This window comes from Eriocheir sinensis, chromosome 59 (assembly GCF_024679095.1).
Source record: "Eriocheir sinensis breed Jianghai 21 chromosome 59, ASM2467909v1, whole genome shotgun sequence".
Classification (NCBI taxonomy): domain Eukaryota; kingdom Metazoa; phylum Arthropoda; class Malacostraca; order Decapoda; family Varunidae; genus Eriocheir; species Eriocheir sinensis.
The window spans coordinates 3,222,045-3,236,803 of record NC_066567.1 but is presented as its reverse complement, the minus strand read 5'-3'; the positions used below and the strand labels follow the sequence as shown (position 1 = coordinate 3,236,803).

The window sequence follows — 14,759 nt, the reverse complement described above, 5'->3', positions numbered from 1 at the left end:
AAGGTTACCCTCATGGTGGTACATCAGTTTTGTGCAGACAGTGCAGTGGACAGCATGGGCCCCCATGGAGGAGTCAAGTCTAGGAGTTCCATTGTAGGGTATGTTTGCCAATTCATACACACCATTCCAATTAATATTAATATCGGGAACAAAACTACTGGAAAATTAAGCTTAGGTACAAAAATTAATCATTCCCAAAATAAGGAATGATTATTATATTTATTTATTATTTGATTTGTGTACCACAGCTCAGCTTCCTATTGTAGGGCTTTTCCTGTGCATACAAATTGGCAAAAATTCCCTATGCAGCCGCCCACACCAACACCAAACACCGGATTTACAGCTCACGAGTGCATCACTACAACTAACCTCTTATCTATGTCCTAAACTCTTCATTATGTACACAAGAACCCTCTCAAGAGTGATTGAAAAAAATCTACAGGTTTAATTTTATTGGACATTTCTATAAAACATACATTCCTGATGGAAAATAAATCAAATAGTTTTTCTAACAAAACCTGTCATTTGTCCCTAACATGACCAAGCCAGCTACTGAGTCCACCCAGAAATGCATTATGCCAAACACTGACTATGTGTTGTACGAGAAAAGAATATTTCACTCTGGCCGATGTGAACCAAGGTTGGCAAGAGCATACTCGTGTGTTAACTGAGGCCACAACAGCATACTCTTGTGCTAAATACTGCCCACACTCCAACCCCTCACTTGGGCAGCTTCCAGACATCCCATAACTTATACACTTGAGAGCACTGCTTGTATCATGTTGTACTATGTTTAGCAAATTGCACTGCAAGGTCAAATGACGTGGCAGACCTCTCCACAACATCAGGAATACTCAACAGATAAGGGAAATCAAAGTAGTGTGTTCCATTCCATGAATCATCAAAATTATCCAAAACTATCTATGCTAAGAAGCTGCTACGACTTCCCCAAAATGGGCATTCTATTGATGGTGCTGTTGTCAGGTCATGATAAAAATATAAAAATTAATTAGTTTCTGTGCCATCTAGCCAACATAGTACAAAATAAATACTTCAAATGTGCAATTTGAAAAGTTTACTTCATTGAAGTAAAGTTAAGAGCATCCTTCAAACCAATTTTTTGCTTTAAGTATGTATTTCTTGAGGACTGGTGTGCAGGAGCACTTGCCTGTTCCATACTATCTACAGGGCTTCATTCATTAGAGTAGATCTACGATAGCTTACCCTCAAAAGATTATTGCAAGAGAACCCCTTTCCCTGCCCCTCCACACCCCACGGCAGCAGCGCCCCAGAGGAGGCCCAAGAACAGAGCCGTGCTGGGCCAGACCAAACAGTTCAGTCAAGAAGTCATCGAGCTTGGGGCTCAACCATAAATATCTAGCATTTTAACCTTCATGACAAGTTGTTCAAAGGGATGAAACTAAGAGGAGGATATATACAATACATACAAAAATATAAATATTCCTAAGTTCCTGGTTTTGTGTAAAATCTGCCTCTTGTGTTCCGAGTATGTAAAATGTAACTACCTTCTGCCAGTCCCAGTGTCAGACTACATCTCTTATGTTATCATCTATCAAAAGAAACCTACCTAGAGCACTAAGTACATTTCCAGTTGTCTAGTGAATACTAATGGAATAAACACATGCCATACCAACACCACATTACAGGCTTCATCTTCCGCCCCGCCCTGCCCTGCCCCTCCCTGCCACAGGAGGTGTGGCTTCTCCCATGCTCACACCCCTGCAGCTCTCCTGTAAAATGGAACTTGCATGGTCAGATCAGCACTCCTTGGAAACTATCACATGTCAGGAATAATAATCAGCGTTATAAAACATTAAAACCTCCGCTACCTACTGTGATCTTAAAAATTAGAGAAATTTGTAGGTTATGATGGGCAGTCACCTGTAAGGCTACGTCACCTTAGAAATTCAAAATAATCTTGGATGCAAAATTGTTTGTTGAACAGGTGTCCAAATGGCAGGTACAACTGTGTAAAGTAAATGTATATAAAAATATGCTAATGCTTTATTCGGTGAACTATTCTTCTTCCGTTGGTTGGTGGTCGGGCTCACTGGGACGCGAGCTTGAGCAACTAATACTGGCTAAGGTCCGCTTGTCACAGGACTGAGCTGCCGCGCCCTCCTGCTCAGCCCCCTCACTGGGTGCCGCCTGGGGCATGCTGCTGCTGCTGCTGCTGCTGCCACTGCCACTGCTGGTGGTGGAGGTGGCTGCTGTGGCCGCATTCTCTGTGTCTGTATCCTGAGGCGTGTCTGGGGCTGAAGCAGGATCAGGTGTCTCAGAATCAGGTGATTCTGACACACCATTGGTGCTGTGATTGGTGGTGGCATTGGTGGTGGAGGTGGTGGTGGTGATGGAGTTGGTGGTGGTGGTGGTGGCAGTGGAGGGGGAGGGGGTCTCCGAGGTAGTGTGGGCTGCAGGTGCAGCAGCAGCGTCAGAGGTGGAGTACACCGAGGAACTGTTGGAGGGGGACGGGCTTTCCACCGCTGCTGCTGCTGGTGCAGAGTGGTCCACCTCGGCTGTGGGCGGGGGAGACGGCACGGCAGAGTCCACCTCAGCCTCGGCACGTGTGGCAGTGTCGACAACATCAGCAGCTTGGTTTTCCACACTGCTGCTGGCGTTGCCATGGGCCTGGGAGGTGCTGTCAGCCTCGTGGCTGTTCCTGTTTGACTCATCTGCTTGCTGGGGGCCCTCAGGGGTGCTGGGGGACTCACTCCTGTCCTCCTCGTCTTCTGCTGCTGCTGCCTCAGAGCTGCTCTCTCTCTCCTGGAGCAAAGTGATTTAATTTGTTGAAACTGGTATACTATATTTCTTATTTAATGTATCATTATTCTGTTGCTTTTCTGGCTAGAAATTAATCCACTTGGTAAACATGCAATACAACTTCCATTGTGTGCGAACAATCACATGAAGGTAACAAGGGAAGGAAAAGTTAGATAGTTGGATGAGAACAACACAAAGAAAAATATTTATAATGGTAAGAATGAAACCGACTGTTGGTGAAAAATAAGTCATGGTGGTGGTGGTTGTGGCAACTTTTGGTAAAATGGTGATTGTTAGGTCTTGATTAGCTTGTGGTGGTGGGGAGAAGTGGTGATGGTGGAGGGTGGTGAGTGTGACAGTAGCAGTGGTGACAGTGGGAATAGTGATTGTGGTAATGGTGGAGTGATACTCACCTTGGTCACATCAGGCACCTGCCCTCCACCACCCTCCTCAGGACCCTCCCCTGAGTCTGGGCTGCCCTCCTCACATACCCTGGAGGAGGAAGAGGAAGAGGAAGAGAACACCACCAGCACCCTCTCAGCCTCGTCCCCCTTGGAGGGGGAGGCGGCAGGGTGGCTGTTGGAGGAGCCCACCTCCGGGGATGCCTCTGAGGGAAGCACCTCCTCCTGGGACTCCTCCTCCTCCTCCTCCTCCTCCCTCTCTTCCTCCTTCAGGTGGCTCTCTGGCTCCCTGGCACCCTCAGAAGAGTCTGTCACTGTCGCTGGGTTGGATGCCTCCTGGAGCTCCTCCTCCTCCTCCTGGGGCATCGGTAAGGTCCTCTCCCCTTCTTCCATGGGGATGCCTGTAGCCTCCGCTTCCTCAGTCTCCATTTTAGCCTCAGCCTCTGCCTCCTTGTTCAGCCTATCTTCCACCTCCATCGCCTCTGCCTCTCCATCTGCCTCTGTCTCCGACTCCGTCTCTGCCTCAGCCTGTCTGACGCAGGCCATGCCCTTCACCTCGGGAAGCTTCTCTGATGGGGGCTCCACTGCCCTCTCTTCAAAAGACTCCTCATCCTCCTCCTCATCTTCCTCCTCTTCCTCCTCCTCTAGTCGCATCTTTTTGCTGGGAGGCTCTAAGGAGTCTGAGGATGAGTCATCCATCGCCTGCTCCTCCCTGTGAAGGCCGCTGGGACCATTGGCTTCAGACACAGTCAACTGGTTTTCGCTGTCATTCATTTCTGTATTGTAGACATCTGTGGAGGGACAGGGTCTTGAGGAAACAGAACTAGTAAAATAGTGACTGTATTGCTGGTAGTAGCAGGACAGTGCAAAAGCTGCTAAAAATATGTATGAAAAACATAAAAGATTCCCCCAAAACAGTAACTTGGCAATAGCATTAAAGTAACAATATTGTAAATAGTAGCTGCAGAATAGAACAGAGTCCCTTCAAAGGTAAGACTAAGGGTAACGCTGGGGGCATATGCTGAGCTGTATCTATTTTTGGTGCTTATCTCCATCTCACTGGGCCTTGAGCCTGTCTCATCTCCAACTCTGGCCCTTGAACCTATGCTAAGAAAGAATCCATTACCCTGGGAAACATGGGAAGTGTGACATCCAGGGTATCATAGTTTACCTTCCTCTGGTTTCCCCAGGTACCCATTTAGCAACCAGCACAAAAGGGAGGACAAACAGGCTGACAAAGGGAGGACAAACTGATTGCTCCGGGCTGGGATCAAATCCGGGACTGAAAATTTGTAAAGTGAGCTAACCACTGCACCACGGAGGATCCATCCATTCCATTTCATCAATGCCTGCTCCTAGGAGCTCCCACCAGGGGATGGCCACAGCAGAAAAGTTTTCATCTCTCTCTATCCAGACACTCCCTCCTTGCCTGCTCAAAGTTTCTCAAGGATCTTTCACCCCTCTCCCTAATGTACTCCTGCACCCTATCTCTTCATTTCACTAGAGGTCGTCCTCTAGCATTCCCTCCCTCTATCTCACTCACATACACACTCTCTCCATTCGCTCCATGTGACCAAACCACTTTAAAGTCTGTTGCTTCATTTCTTCCACCATTCCACACTTCTTCCCTTCACCCACGTGACATATTCCAAAACGCTCATACACACTGTCGTTACTCATTCCATCCATTCTACTCACACCACAAGCACTCCTTAAATAACTCATTTCCACTGCCTGCACTTCTAGACCCCTGACTTCCATTCCAGGCCCATGTTTCACTTGCATATGTGAGGGTTGGTACTATTACAAACTCACTCCTACTCCACGAACAAACCATCACTTAACTTTTGTTGACACTTACTTTCAGCTTTCTCCTTTTACATACACTATCAAAAACACTGACCAAATTTTGTCACTCATTTTCACAGAGGACATGCCATTAAAACAACAAAACAGGTTTCCTAGATAGTAGAAAGAGAAGCACTACTGCCAGGTAAATGAACAGAATGAAACAAAACACCTAAACACTTAAAACCTATACATAGATAAAAAATAAAAATAAATAAATAAATAAATAAATACAACAACAAAAAATTAAAGTAGAATGTCTTACCATTTGTGTTGTTTAGTACCGAGTTTGTGGACTGCGTGAGGGAGAGTCTCTTGGGGTGGTGGGGTAGGGAGGGGATGGGGGAGGCTGATAAGGGGGAGGTGGCAGTGGGGGTGTGCAGCCCACCCTCCTGTAGACCGTTAACCAAGGTGTGCTGTGGGTCTTCTGTTCGTCGCCTGAAACAACCCAGGTGGTGAGGTAAACAGGTAATCCAAAAGGTAATTACATAATGCTATCTGAAGGTGAAAGTGTTCATAGGTAGTATTTCAAAAGGTGTTTTAATTGGGATGCTTAATTGAAGTTCCCTTGATTGTCTGCTTTCTCTGTGTCACTGATATAAGCTTATGGAGGGATGGAAGGTGGAAAGGTGAAAGACAGAGAAAGATAGGAAGAAAGGAAGGAAAACAGAAAAAGAAAAGAAAGAATGAAGGAAAGTATTAACGGTCAAATAAAGAAGGATAGGAAGAATGGAAATGAATAAAGAAAGGAAGAACAACTGAACAAAGGCAGATAGAAAAGAAGTAGAAACAGGACAAAGAAAAAACAAGCAAAGCAAAGATAGGAAGAAAGGGAAGAAAGTAGAAGGAACAAACTTCATGAAAGAATGAATGAAGGAAAAAAAGATATAGAAAGGAAGAACTGAACAAAGAAAGAACAATAAAAACAAAGACAGGAAGAAAGTGAGGATGGTGGAAGGGACATAAGACATGAAAGAATGAAGGAGGAAAGGGAATATATATAAAAGGACAACATAAGCCGATAGAAAGGAGGTAAGAACTGAACAAAGAGAGAAGAAAGTGAGGATGATAGAAGGGGTAGAAGCCACAAAGGAAGGAGTAAGGGAAGGAAATATATAAAGAGAGAAAGGTGAGAACTTACTGTCGGCTGCCGGGCTCAATGCTAGACACCACCAGGACATTCTTCTCCAGGCCACGCAGGAACTTGTCTGTGCGGCGATAGTGTCTGGTGGGGTCAACCATGATCTCGCACAACCTCTGTATCGTGAACGGGGCCCTGAAAACACATCCAGGATTTTTAGGGGGAAACTCCTTTATGTTTGTCTATTTTCTCTCTCTTAACCCGGTAGCACCAACGGGCCAAATTTGTGGCTTTACCGTGTAGCAGCGATGGGCCAAATTTGTGCCATGATATAAACACCCCAAAACTGATTACAAATGCTTTGATATATATTATGAAATGGCTTGTCTGAGTGATGATTTTTTTCTCATTTTTCTCGCTTAGAGGGACCATTAAGAAACACGATCCCCGCTGCTACCAGGTTAAAGGTGGTAAAATATTTCTGCTTATTTTCTTTCGGTCTCTCTCTTAAAGGTGGTAAGAAATAGAAGTAAATATGTAAATAAATAGAATGACATCTCTCTTTCTCTCTGTCTCCTCTGAGGTCTGTTTCTTTAAGCTGCTTCTAAATGGGATATTGATGTGGCAGATATGGCTCCAATTTCTTCTACTCTTGCACACTGCTCTCATGTCACTTCCAATCTTCTCATATCTAAGGTATCTTCCATTTTTTTCCTGCTACAGAGTATGGTTGATCATTTGCACCCTTCGTAGTTACCCTCCTCTTCTTTCATTTTCTTCTATTCCTGCACAATACTCTCGGGTCACTTCCTCTCTTCTCATATCTAAGGTATCTTCCATTTTTGTCCTGTTATAGAGTATGGCTGTTCATTTCCACCCTTCGTAGTTACCCTCCTCCTCCTACTTCTCCTCTTCCTCCTCCCTCATATCCTGTACCCTGGCATGCCCAATTTTTACAAAACCAACAATGACCCATCTTTACACCATGCCCTTTACCTTGCTGTGCTCCATTTTTGCACTGTTGCATTGTTGGTTGTGTAAAAATTGGGCATGCCAGGGTACAGGGTATGAGGGAGGAGGAAGAGGAGAAGTAGGAAGAGGAGGGTAACTACGAAGGGTGCAAATGAACAACCATAACACACTCCACGCCCTATTTTCACATCCTTTTCTAATACACTTACCCTATCATGTCCCATATTTACACCACATCCTATACCTTACTATGCTCCATTTTCACATGCTCACCCTATAACACCCACACATCACACCACACTGCAACCTACCCTTTACTACCCAGCCTAGTCTACCTGTAACCTCATCCCCCTCCTCCCATGACCACACCAAATCCTGTCCCACCCTTCCACAAAATGATACCTCCTCCTCTTCCTTATCTTGGTGGCTTTTACCAATGTTTATATGAGGTGTCTAGAACCAAAGGCGCATCTGCAATATTTTTACAGCGTTGAGTTATGGGCAGTGTCGTAGAGGCATCACCCTTCTCTATTGAACAGCATGGGTAGCCAAGGGAAAACTGACCATCTAAAGGGTGTGCTAAGGGATCTAAACAAAGTGACAAAGGGATAAAGACTAAGTTAGGAAGCACTGATCCTAATCATCTTGAAACACCCTTTTGACGCAGATGTCCCTTTGGTTCGAGACATCTCATAATAGGGTAGCCAAAGGAAAATTGACCATCTAAAGGGTGTACTAATGGATGAAAACAAAGTGACAAAGTGATTAAAACTGAGGTGCAAAGTATCAGACCTAATCATCTTGAAACTCATTTTTGGTGCGGATGCCCTTTTGGTGCGAGACATGTCATATTGGGTCACTGTTTTGAGATTGTGGCTTAGGGTATAAGACCGGATCCCTTCCTGACATCATGCGGCACCACTGGGGTTTGTTTGAACCACCTCGCCCTGGCTTTTCACTTCCACGGCTTGACGTTCTAACCCACAGACCTCCACCACCCGCTACACAACACTAGGTCCCGTCCTACCCCTAAACAACACACCGGCCTGACCAATACCCACCCTGTGAAGGTGTCGAAGTGGTGTAGGAGTTTGTCGCGTGTGGTGAAGAAAGAGAAGGCCGGCACATTACTGTTTTCACTAAGGTCCTCCCCACTGCCACACGTCTCATAAAATTCGTTCATCACCTGCAGGGAAAATAAATAGATATAAATAACCATGGGATGAGTAAGATGAGTTAAGGAGACTATGGTATGCTAGACAATTCTTGCACATCATTCCAGAAACATACGGGGAAAATTACTACCCTAAGAAATCTATCTAATAATATAATAAATAAATAAATCTCCATACTTCATTTTGATTTGTTATGGCTTGGGTAAAAAAAAAAATAAAGCATACACTTGACTTGATGACCAAAACAGGGAAAAAAAACATTATCCATCTCTTGCTACCTATGAAAAAAGCAGCAAGGGTGAAACAAAATTAAAATAGGTACTTGGTTATATGACTTAAAGAAAAAATTACTGATCTACATACCTACCTTCCTACAAGAACCAAGCAAGATGAAAGGAAACTGAATGAGGTGCTTGCTAACCATCATTATGTCTACAGTTAGAAAGAAAGAGTGAGGGAGAGAGAAAGGAAGGAGATGAAAGAGAGGGTGAGGGAGAGGGAAAGGAAGAAGGAAAAGACAGGATGAGGAGGGAAAGGAAGAAGGAAAGGAAAGAGAGGAAAGAAAGGTTAAGGGAGAGGGAAAAGGAAAGGAAGCAGACCAAGAGTGAAAAAAAAAATGCTTGCAAATAATACACATGATAACAAGAAAGGTGAATGAAGATAAAAAAGAAGAAAACAGGGAAAACATGACAGATTATTGGTTGGTTATTTAAAACATTCCTACATCTTGCATAGCCCCTCAAACTAAGGGTACATTAACACATTTCCAGCATAATAAGATTGCATTCCCAGCTAAGAGGCGGAAGCACAGGAGAGTCGTGTCTCACTGAGGATGTGACTGGCACTCTGGATCACTATGCGACACCATGCCTGGCCTTCACAGCCCATCACCCTGACTTGAAAATTACATTAGACTGTGATATATAACCTTCCCTCTTCTGCACCCTTTCTTTCCTCTCCTTCTCCCTTTCCCTCATTATTTCTTTCCTCTCCTTCTCCCTTTCCCTCATTATTTCTTTCCTCTCCTTCTCCCTTTCCCTCATTATTTCTTTCCTCTCCTTCTCCCTTTCCCTCATTATTTCTTTCCTCTCCTTCTCCCTTTCCCCCTCCCTTGTCATTTCTCTCCTTTCCTTCTCCCTCACTCTTTCTTTCCTCTCCCTCACTCTTTCTCTCCTCTCCTTCTCCCTTTCCCTTTCTATTTCTTTCATCTTCATCCTTTCCCTCTCTCATCCTTTCTTTCCTCTTCTTCCTTTCCCTTGGCTTGATGCAATAACCCACTAGACCAAAGAGCCTCTCTACACAACACTGCACTGCCCTGCCACTGAACTACACACTTCCTGCCCCAACACTCACCCAGCAAAAGGGTCTATAAAACAAAACCTTGGGCTGCTTACTTACACAACTCTTTTGCTTCGATTGTTCACCTGTTATTAGTTCTAAGCATAATATGACCCCACCCAAGTCCATTTTTTATTGTTAATCATCAAAAAATCTTCAACTTTTGTGCACTCTCTCGCTTTGTCCACCCGTGCCTCCCTGCCTCACCGTTTCTAGCATGTGTTGCATGAAGTGTCGGATCCGGTGCCAGGGAAATATGGTGTCGCCGGTCTTGGCTATGTGGTGGATGTAGTCCTCCAGCGTCTTGGAGGCACCATCGCCCGTCTTCTTTTCAAATTCTGTAACGATAGGGGAAGAAAAAATAGATGTGATAAGGGGTAGATTTTGTTTTTAGTTGACATGACTGGGGGACAAAAGATAAATAACAGTTGTCGATGAGGGGGTAGAATTTTTCTTTACAATTAATAGGAAAAAATAAAAGTAACCTGACTAATAGAGAAAATACCTGAGTTGATAAATGAATAATCAGGAAAAAAGAGAGAGAGAGAGAGAGAGAGAGAGAGAGAGAGAGAGAGAGAGAGAGAGAGAGAGAGAGAGAGAGAAATTTTTTTTACCTAATTAAGTCATCCATCCCCTAATTTAATTCATTATTCCCTGACCTTCCCTAACATGGTCTGACCTACTTACTGACCAATACAATACAGTACTTATGAATGTCTTCTATAAGTTGTCCGGTACATAAGGATGACTTAATTAAACTGATTTAATAATTACCCACTCCCCCACACTTACCTACCCCAACCTTACCTTTACCCTCTTACATTACCTTTCCAGTCAATTAGTAAAGCAATCTGATCCCATTTTATTACCTGGGAAGGCATAATGACCCTCACTAACCTGCCAGTGGGATAACCTAATTGATCTGATCCTCTACTAAATACCCACTTTCCCTCTAACTGCCCTACCCCAACCTTACCTGTCTCCTCATCAGCTATCTTTCCAGTCAGTTAGTAAACCAATCTGATCCAGTTTTATCAACTGTGGAAGGAAGGTGGGTGGGAAGGAAAAGAAAGGGATGTATGAAAGAAAGGAAGCAAGGAAGGAAAGGAAAAGGAATGCATCAAGGAAGGAAAGAGGGAGAGGAAAAGGAATGTATAGAAGAAGAAAGGAAGGAAGGAAAGGCAGAGGAATGCATGAAGGAAAGACAGAAGGGAGAAAGGAAGGGAGGAATGGGAAAGGAATGCATGAAGGAAGGAAGGAGAGGAAAAGGAATGCATAAAGGAAGGAAGGGCCGAAGGGAGGGAGAAAGGAGGGAAAGGAATGTATGAAAGAAGAAAGGAATAATTTGATTTGTGATGAAAGGAGTAATGGAAGGAGAGATGGAATAAGAAATGAAAGGAATGAAGGAAAGAAGTATCAGTGATCAGACTTTAATTGCTGTACCTAAAAAATACCTGACAAGTGTTTGAAGAGGAAAGGGCTGAGCTAATTTACCTGACCTCTACCCAATCAGGAGGAGGTCAATGTGGGTCATATTCACATCTTAATGACCTCAAGAGTGACTGACTGACCTACCTGTCTAATTACCTTCATTAACACAAATAAGAAAGAAGAGAAGATAGTGCCAGGCATAAACAGAACACAAGAGAAGAGAAAAAGAAAATACCTAACATGTAATTGACAAGGTAGGAGCTCTTAAATATACCTGGCCTTCACCTGACCACTTAAACTAAACAGAAACAGGTCAAGGTGGGTCACATTCACCTCTTCGTTAATCTCAAGTGTTTGACTGATAGAATTGACATATCTAACAATAATGATAAGTTGAAAAATAGGAAAAAAAAAGGCACGTGTTGCCCTGTATACTGCTTACACCTTTTGCCATTTTTAACGAGCCTTTTCCTAAGTGAGCCATTTTAACCTATGCCATTTTTTACCTGTGCTGGAAAAAGCTCGTTAATGGCACAGGTAGAAATATTTTTCTACCTGTGCCATTAATGAGCTTTTTCCTACCTGAAAATATTACCTGTGCCATTAACCTGGTAGCAGCGGGGATCATGTTTCTTAATGGTCCCTCTAAGCAAGAAAAATGAGAAAAAATCACCCCTCACAAAAACCATTTCATAATATATATCAAAGCATTTGTGATCAGATTATATAGCATCTATTTTTTTGGGGTTATTTCATGGCACAAATTTGGCCCGTCACTGCTACACGGTAAAGCTGCAAATGTGGCCCGTCGCTGCTATCGGGTTAATGAGCCTTTTTCTACCTGTGCCAATATTTCTACCTGTCCCAATATTACCTACATCCATTTCATCTTCTGCCATTTCTACCTGTTCCATTTTTTACCTATGCCAAAATTTCTACCTTACCATTAATAAGCCTTTTCCTACCTACGCCATTTCTAACAAGCCTTTTCCTAAGAATTGAATGTAAGGCCCCTCTGTCCACACACCTCCTACAAGCCATCCTACGTAATCTCAGAAAGTACAGCCTCGGAGGGGGGGGGGGGGGTCAAAATATAGGAAAGTAGGTTGAATAACACGAAAGGTGGGGGGAAAAGCTGGAAATAGAGCCACAGGGGTATGAGGGACAACACCGGGGTCTTCTTACACCCCTCCCCTGCCTCCTCTGGGCCTCCAAATACCTCCTGGGGACATTAGAAGACCTGATAAAGTTTCCCACTCTAAAAACGTCAAAAGCTTCTAGTAGTACGAAATGAGTGAAAAAAAAAAAAATAGAGCCACATGAGGTAGGAGTCACAACACAGGGGGCTTCTCACACCACTCCCCCGCCTCCCCTGGGCCACCAAACACCCCCTGGGGACCTTAGAGCGCCTGGTAAAGCCTCGCACTCACTCTCTAGTTCCTCTAATAACACAAAAGAAGAGCAGAATACCTTTAAATAGAGCCACAGGGGATACGAGCCACAACACCGGGGGCTTCTCACACCCCTCCCCCGCCTCCCCTGGGGCACCAAACACCCCCTGGGGACCTTAGAGCACTTAGTAAGAGTTCCTACATTAATAATACAAAAGGCCTCTAACAACACGAAATGAGAGCAGAAAACCTTAAAATAGAGCCACAGGGGGTAGGAGTCACAAGACCGGGGGCTTCTCACACCCCTCCCCCGCCTCCCCTGGGCCACCAAACACCCCCTGGGGACCTCACAGCGCCTGGTAAAGCCTCGCACTCACTCTCTAGTTCCTCTAATATGGACTCCGGGTTCTCCATCGTCCTCGCTGCGCCCTCTCCCCGCGCCAAGGTGTCTGCCTCTACACTCTGAAAACAAACAACATGGCCGTCCTCCTCCTGTCTTCTTCTTCTTCTTCTTCTTCTGACCTGGCTTTGTATCGCTTCTTAGGTCCTTGATCCTTCTCAGCACTTCTATATACCTCACAGCACACTTTTATTTGTTACTTCACACTTATGCACGCTTCTGTCTTTCTCTTCTTCTTCTTCTTCTTGTGTCCTATTGAGGTTTCTTTTTTGGTGCTATATTTAATTATCTCGTATTTTATTGTCTTCGATTTCCTTTTCGTTGTTGTTGTTTTTTTCTCTCCACTTCTTCTGTTTTGTGGTTGGTCTTTTTTTCTGTTCTTCTGTTCCTCTTCTGTTTGTCTAATTTCTTCTTCCTCTTCCTCTTCTTCCTGGTGATTCATATTCTGGTTTTCTTCTCTTTTCTTTTGTTCTTCTTTTCTGTTCCCCGTTTTCTCTGTTCTGTTCTTCTTTTTCTCCTCTTATTCTGTTCGTCCTCTTCTTCCTCTTCTTTTGTGTCCTGTTTATGCCTGGCACTTTCCTTTTCTTCTTTTCCTCTTTTTCTTCCTCGTCTTTTTCTTCTTCTCTTCCATCTCTTTTCCTCTTTTCCTTCTTATTTTTCTTCCTTTTCCTCTTCTTCTTTTGTGTCCGTTTATGCCACTTAATTCCTACTCTTCTTTTTTTGTACCATATATATTTTCCCATAATTTTTAGCTTTTGTTTTCTTCGTCCTATATCTTGTTTGTTTTCTCCATAAATCCATCATTATTATTTTTTTTTTAGTTTGCTGTAGGACTAAAACTTTATATATATTTTTTACTTTCCCATATGTCTCCCCCAACCCGGCATTTTGGCATGATCCTTTTCTCTTCTTGTAATTTCTCCTTCTTGATCTTTAATCTTTACATATTACTGTATTAATTTATATATCCATGGCTGTTCAGTATCTTCAACATTCCGGCCTATACCTGACATTTTATTTTTCAACCCATTGGCATTTCCTTTCTCTCCCCATCCTCCTATATTTCCTCCTTTATGCCGGCTAGTCATATATATTTTCCGTGTTCCTTATGGTGCTTCAGTATTTGAGACATATATCCTCCTTCTGACTTATCTTATATATATTATCTTTCATTTCCTTGCGTAACTTAATATAACCTCCTATATACTATCTCGATCTCTTATCTGCTTCTTGTATCTACACTATAACGTTTTTTGTCAATTTATATAAGTTCCTCCTTCACTCATATCTACGTGAGGTCTAACTAATCTATTGCCGCTCCTTTATTGTCTCCTATGTTTAATTTCCTTTGCTATTTTGTTTCATATATCCCTTTCACTCCATCTCTCCTTTTTCCTTTCTTTCACCCACATATATTCTTAAGTTTCGAATATAAGATCTTTCCTGTAGCCTATTATCACTATATATTGCTTCCTGATATACTTACTTTCCTTATCTGCTATTTTTTTCATTTCTTATATAATTGCCTTTCCTCATAGACATCATAATAATCATAATCATCAGCCTGTATAATTTATCTGAACTCTTCTAAGTGTATAATTAATTTGTCCTGTGCCTCTATAGTTTCCAGTCTATGTAAAGTCTGATGAAGCTATTAAAGTATATTACCCACGTTAATAGTTTCCAGTCTATGTAAAGTCTGATGAAGCTATTAAGTATATTACCCATGTTATGCAAAGTTTTTCAATCTCCCTGTCAATCTACCTCTTGCAGACTCCCTCTTGTGTTCTTATGTAAAAACACCAACCATCATGACCACGTGATTGCCTCAGAAACATAATTATGGGTACTGAATGAAGCACAAAGACAAAAATGATGAACTGATGAGGAGGATAAAGGAACAGGATTGTGTGAAGGAGGTGGATGAAAGAGAGGAGGAGG

The 14,759-nt window shown here is 43.2% G+C and overlaps 1 protein-coding gene across 2 annotated transcripts; it reads right to left on the bottom strand.

The window, feature by feature from the left end:
• Positions 1-437: 437 nt before the first annotated feature.
• Positions 438-13,057, bottom strand: LOC126985378 (serine/threonine-protein phosphatase 4 regulatory subunit 2-A-like). Of its 2 annotated transcripts, XM_050840170.1 has the most exons (8): positions 12,796-13,057; positions 11,623-11,672; positions 9,804-9,934; positions 8,145-8,269; positions 6,172-6,306; positions 5,296-5,468; positions 3,195-3,973; positions 438-2,784 (listed from the first exon to the last, which is right to left on the bottom strand). In XM_050840170.1, the coding sequence occupies exons 3-8, from the start codon at positions 9,822-9,824 to the stop codon at positions 2,038-2,040; spliced, it is 1,980 nt and encodes a 659-aa protein (XP_050696127.1). In that variant the 5' UTR covers positions 9,825-9,934; positions 11,623-11,672; positions 12,796-13,057; the 3' UTR covers positions 438-2,037. The 2 variants fall into 2 exon arrangements, with proteins under 2 accessions (XP_050696127.1, XP_050696126.1); XM_050840169.1 differs by lacking the exon at positions 11,623-11,672 and having other exon boundaries at positions 12,796-13,056.
• Between the last annotated feature and the right edge of the window lie 1,702 nt (positions 13,058-14,759).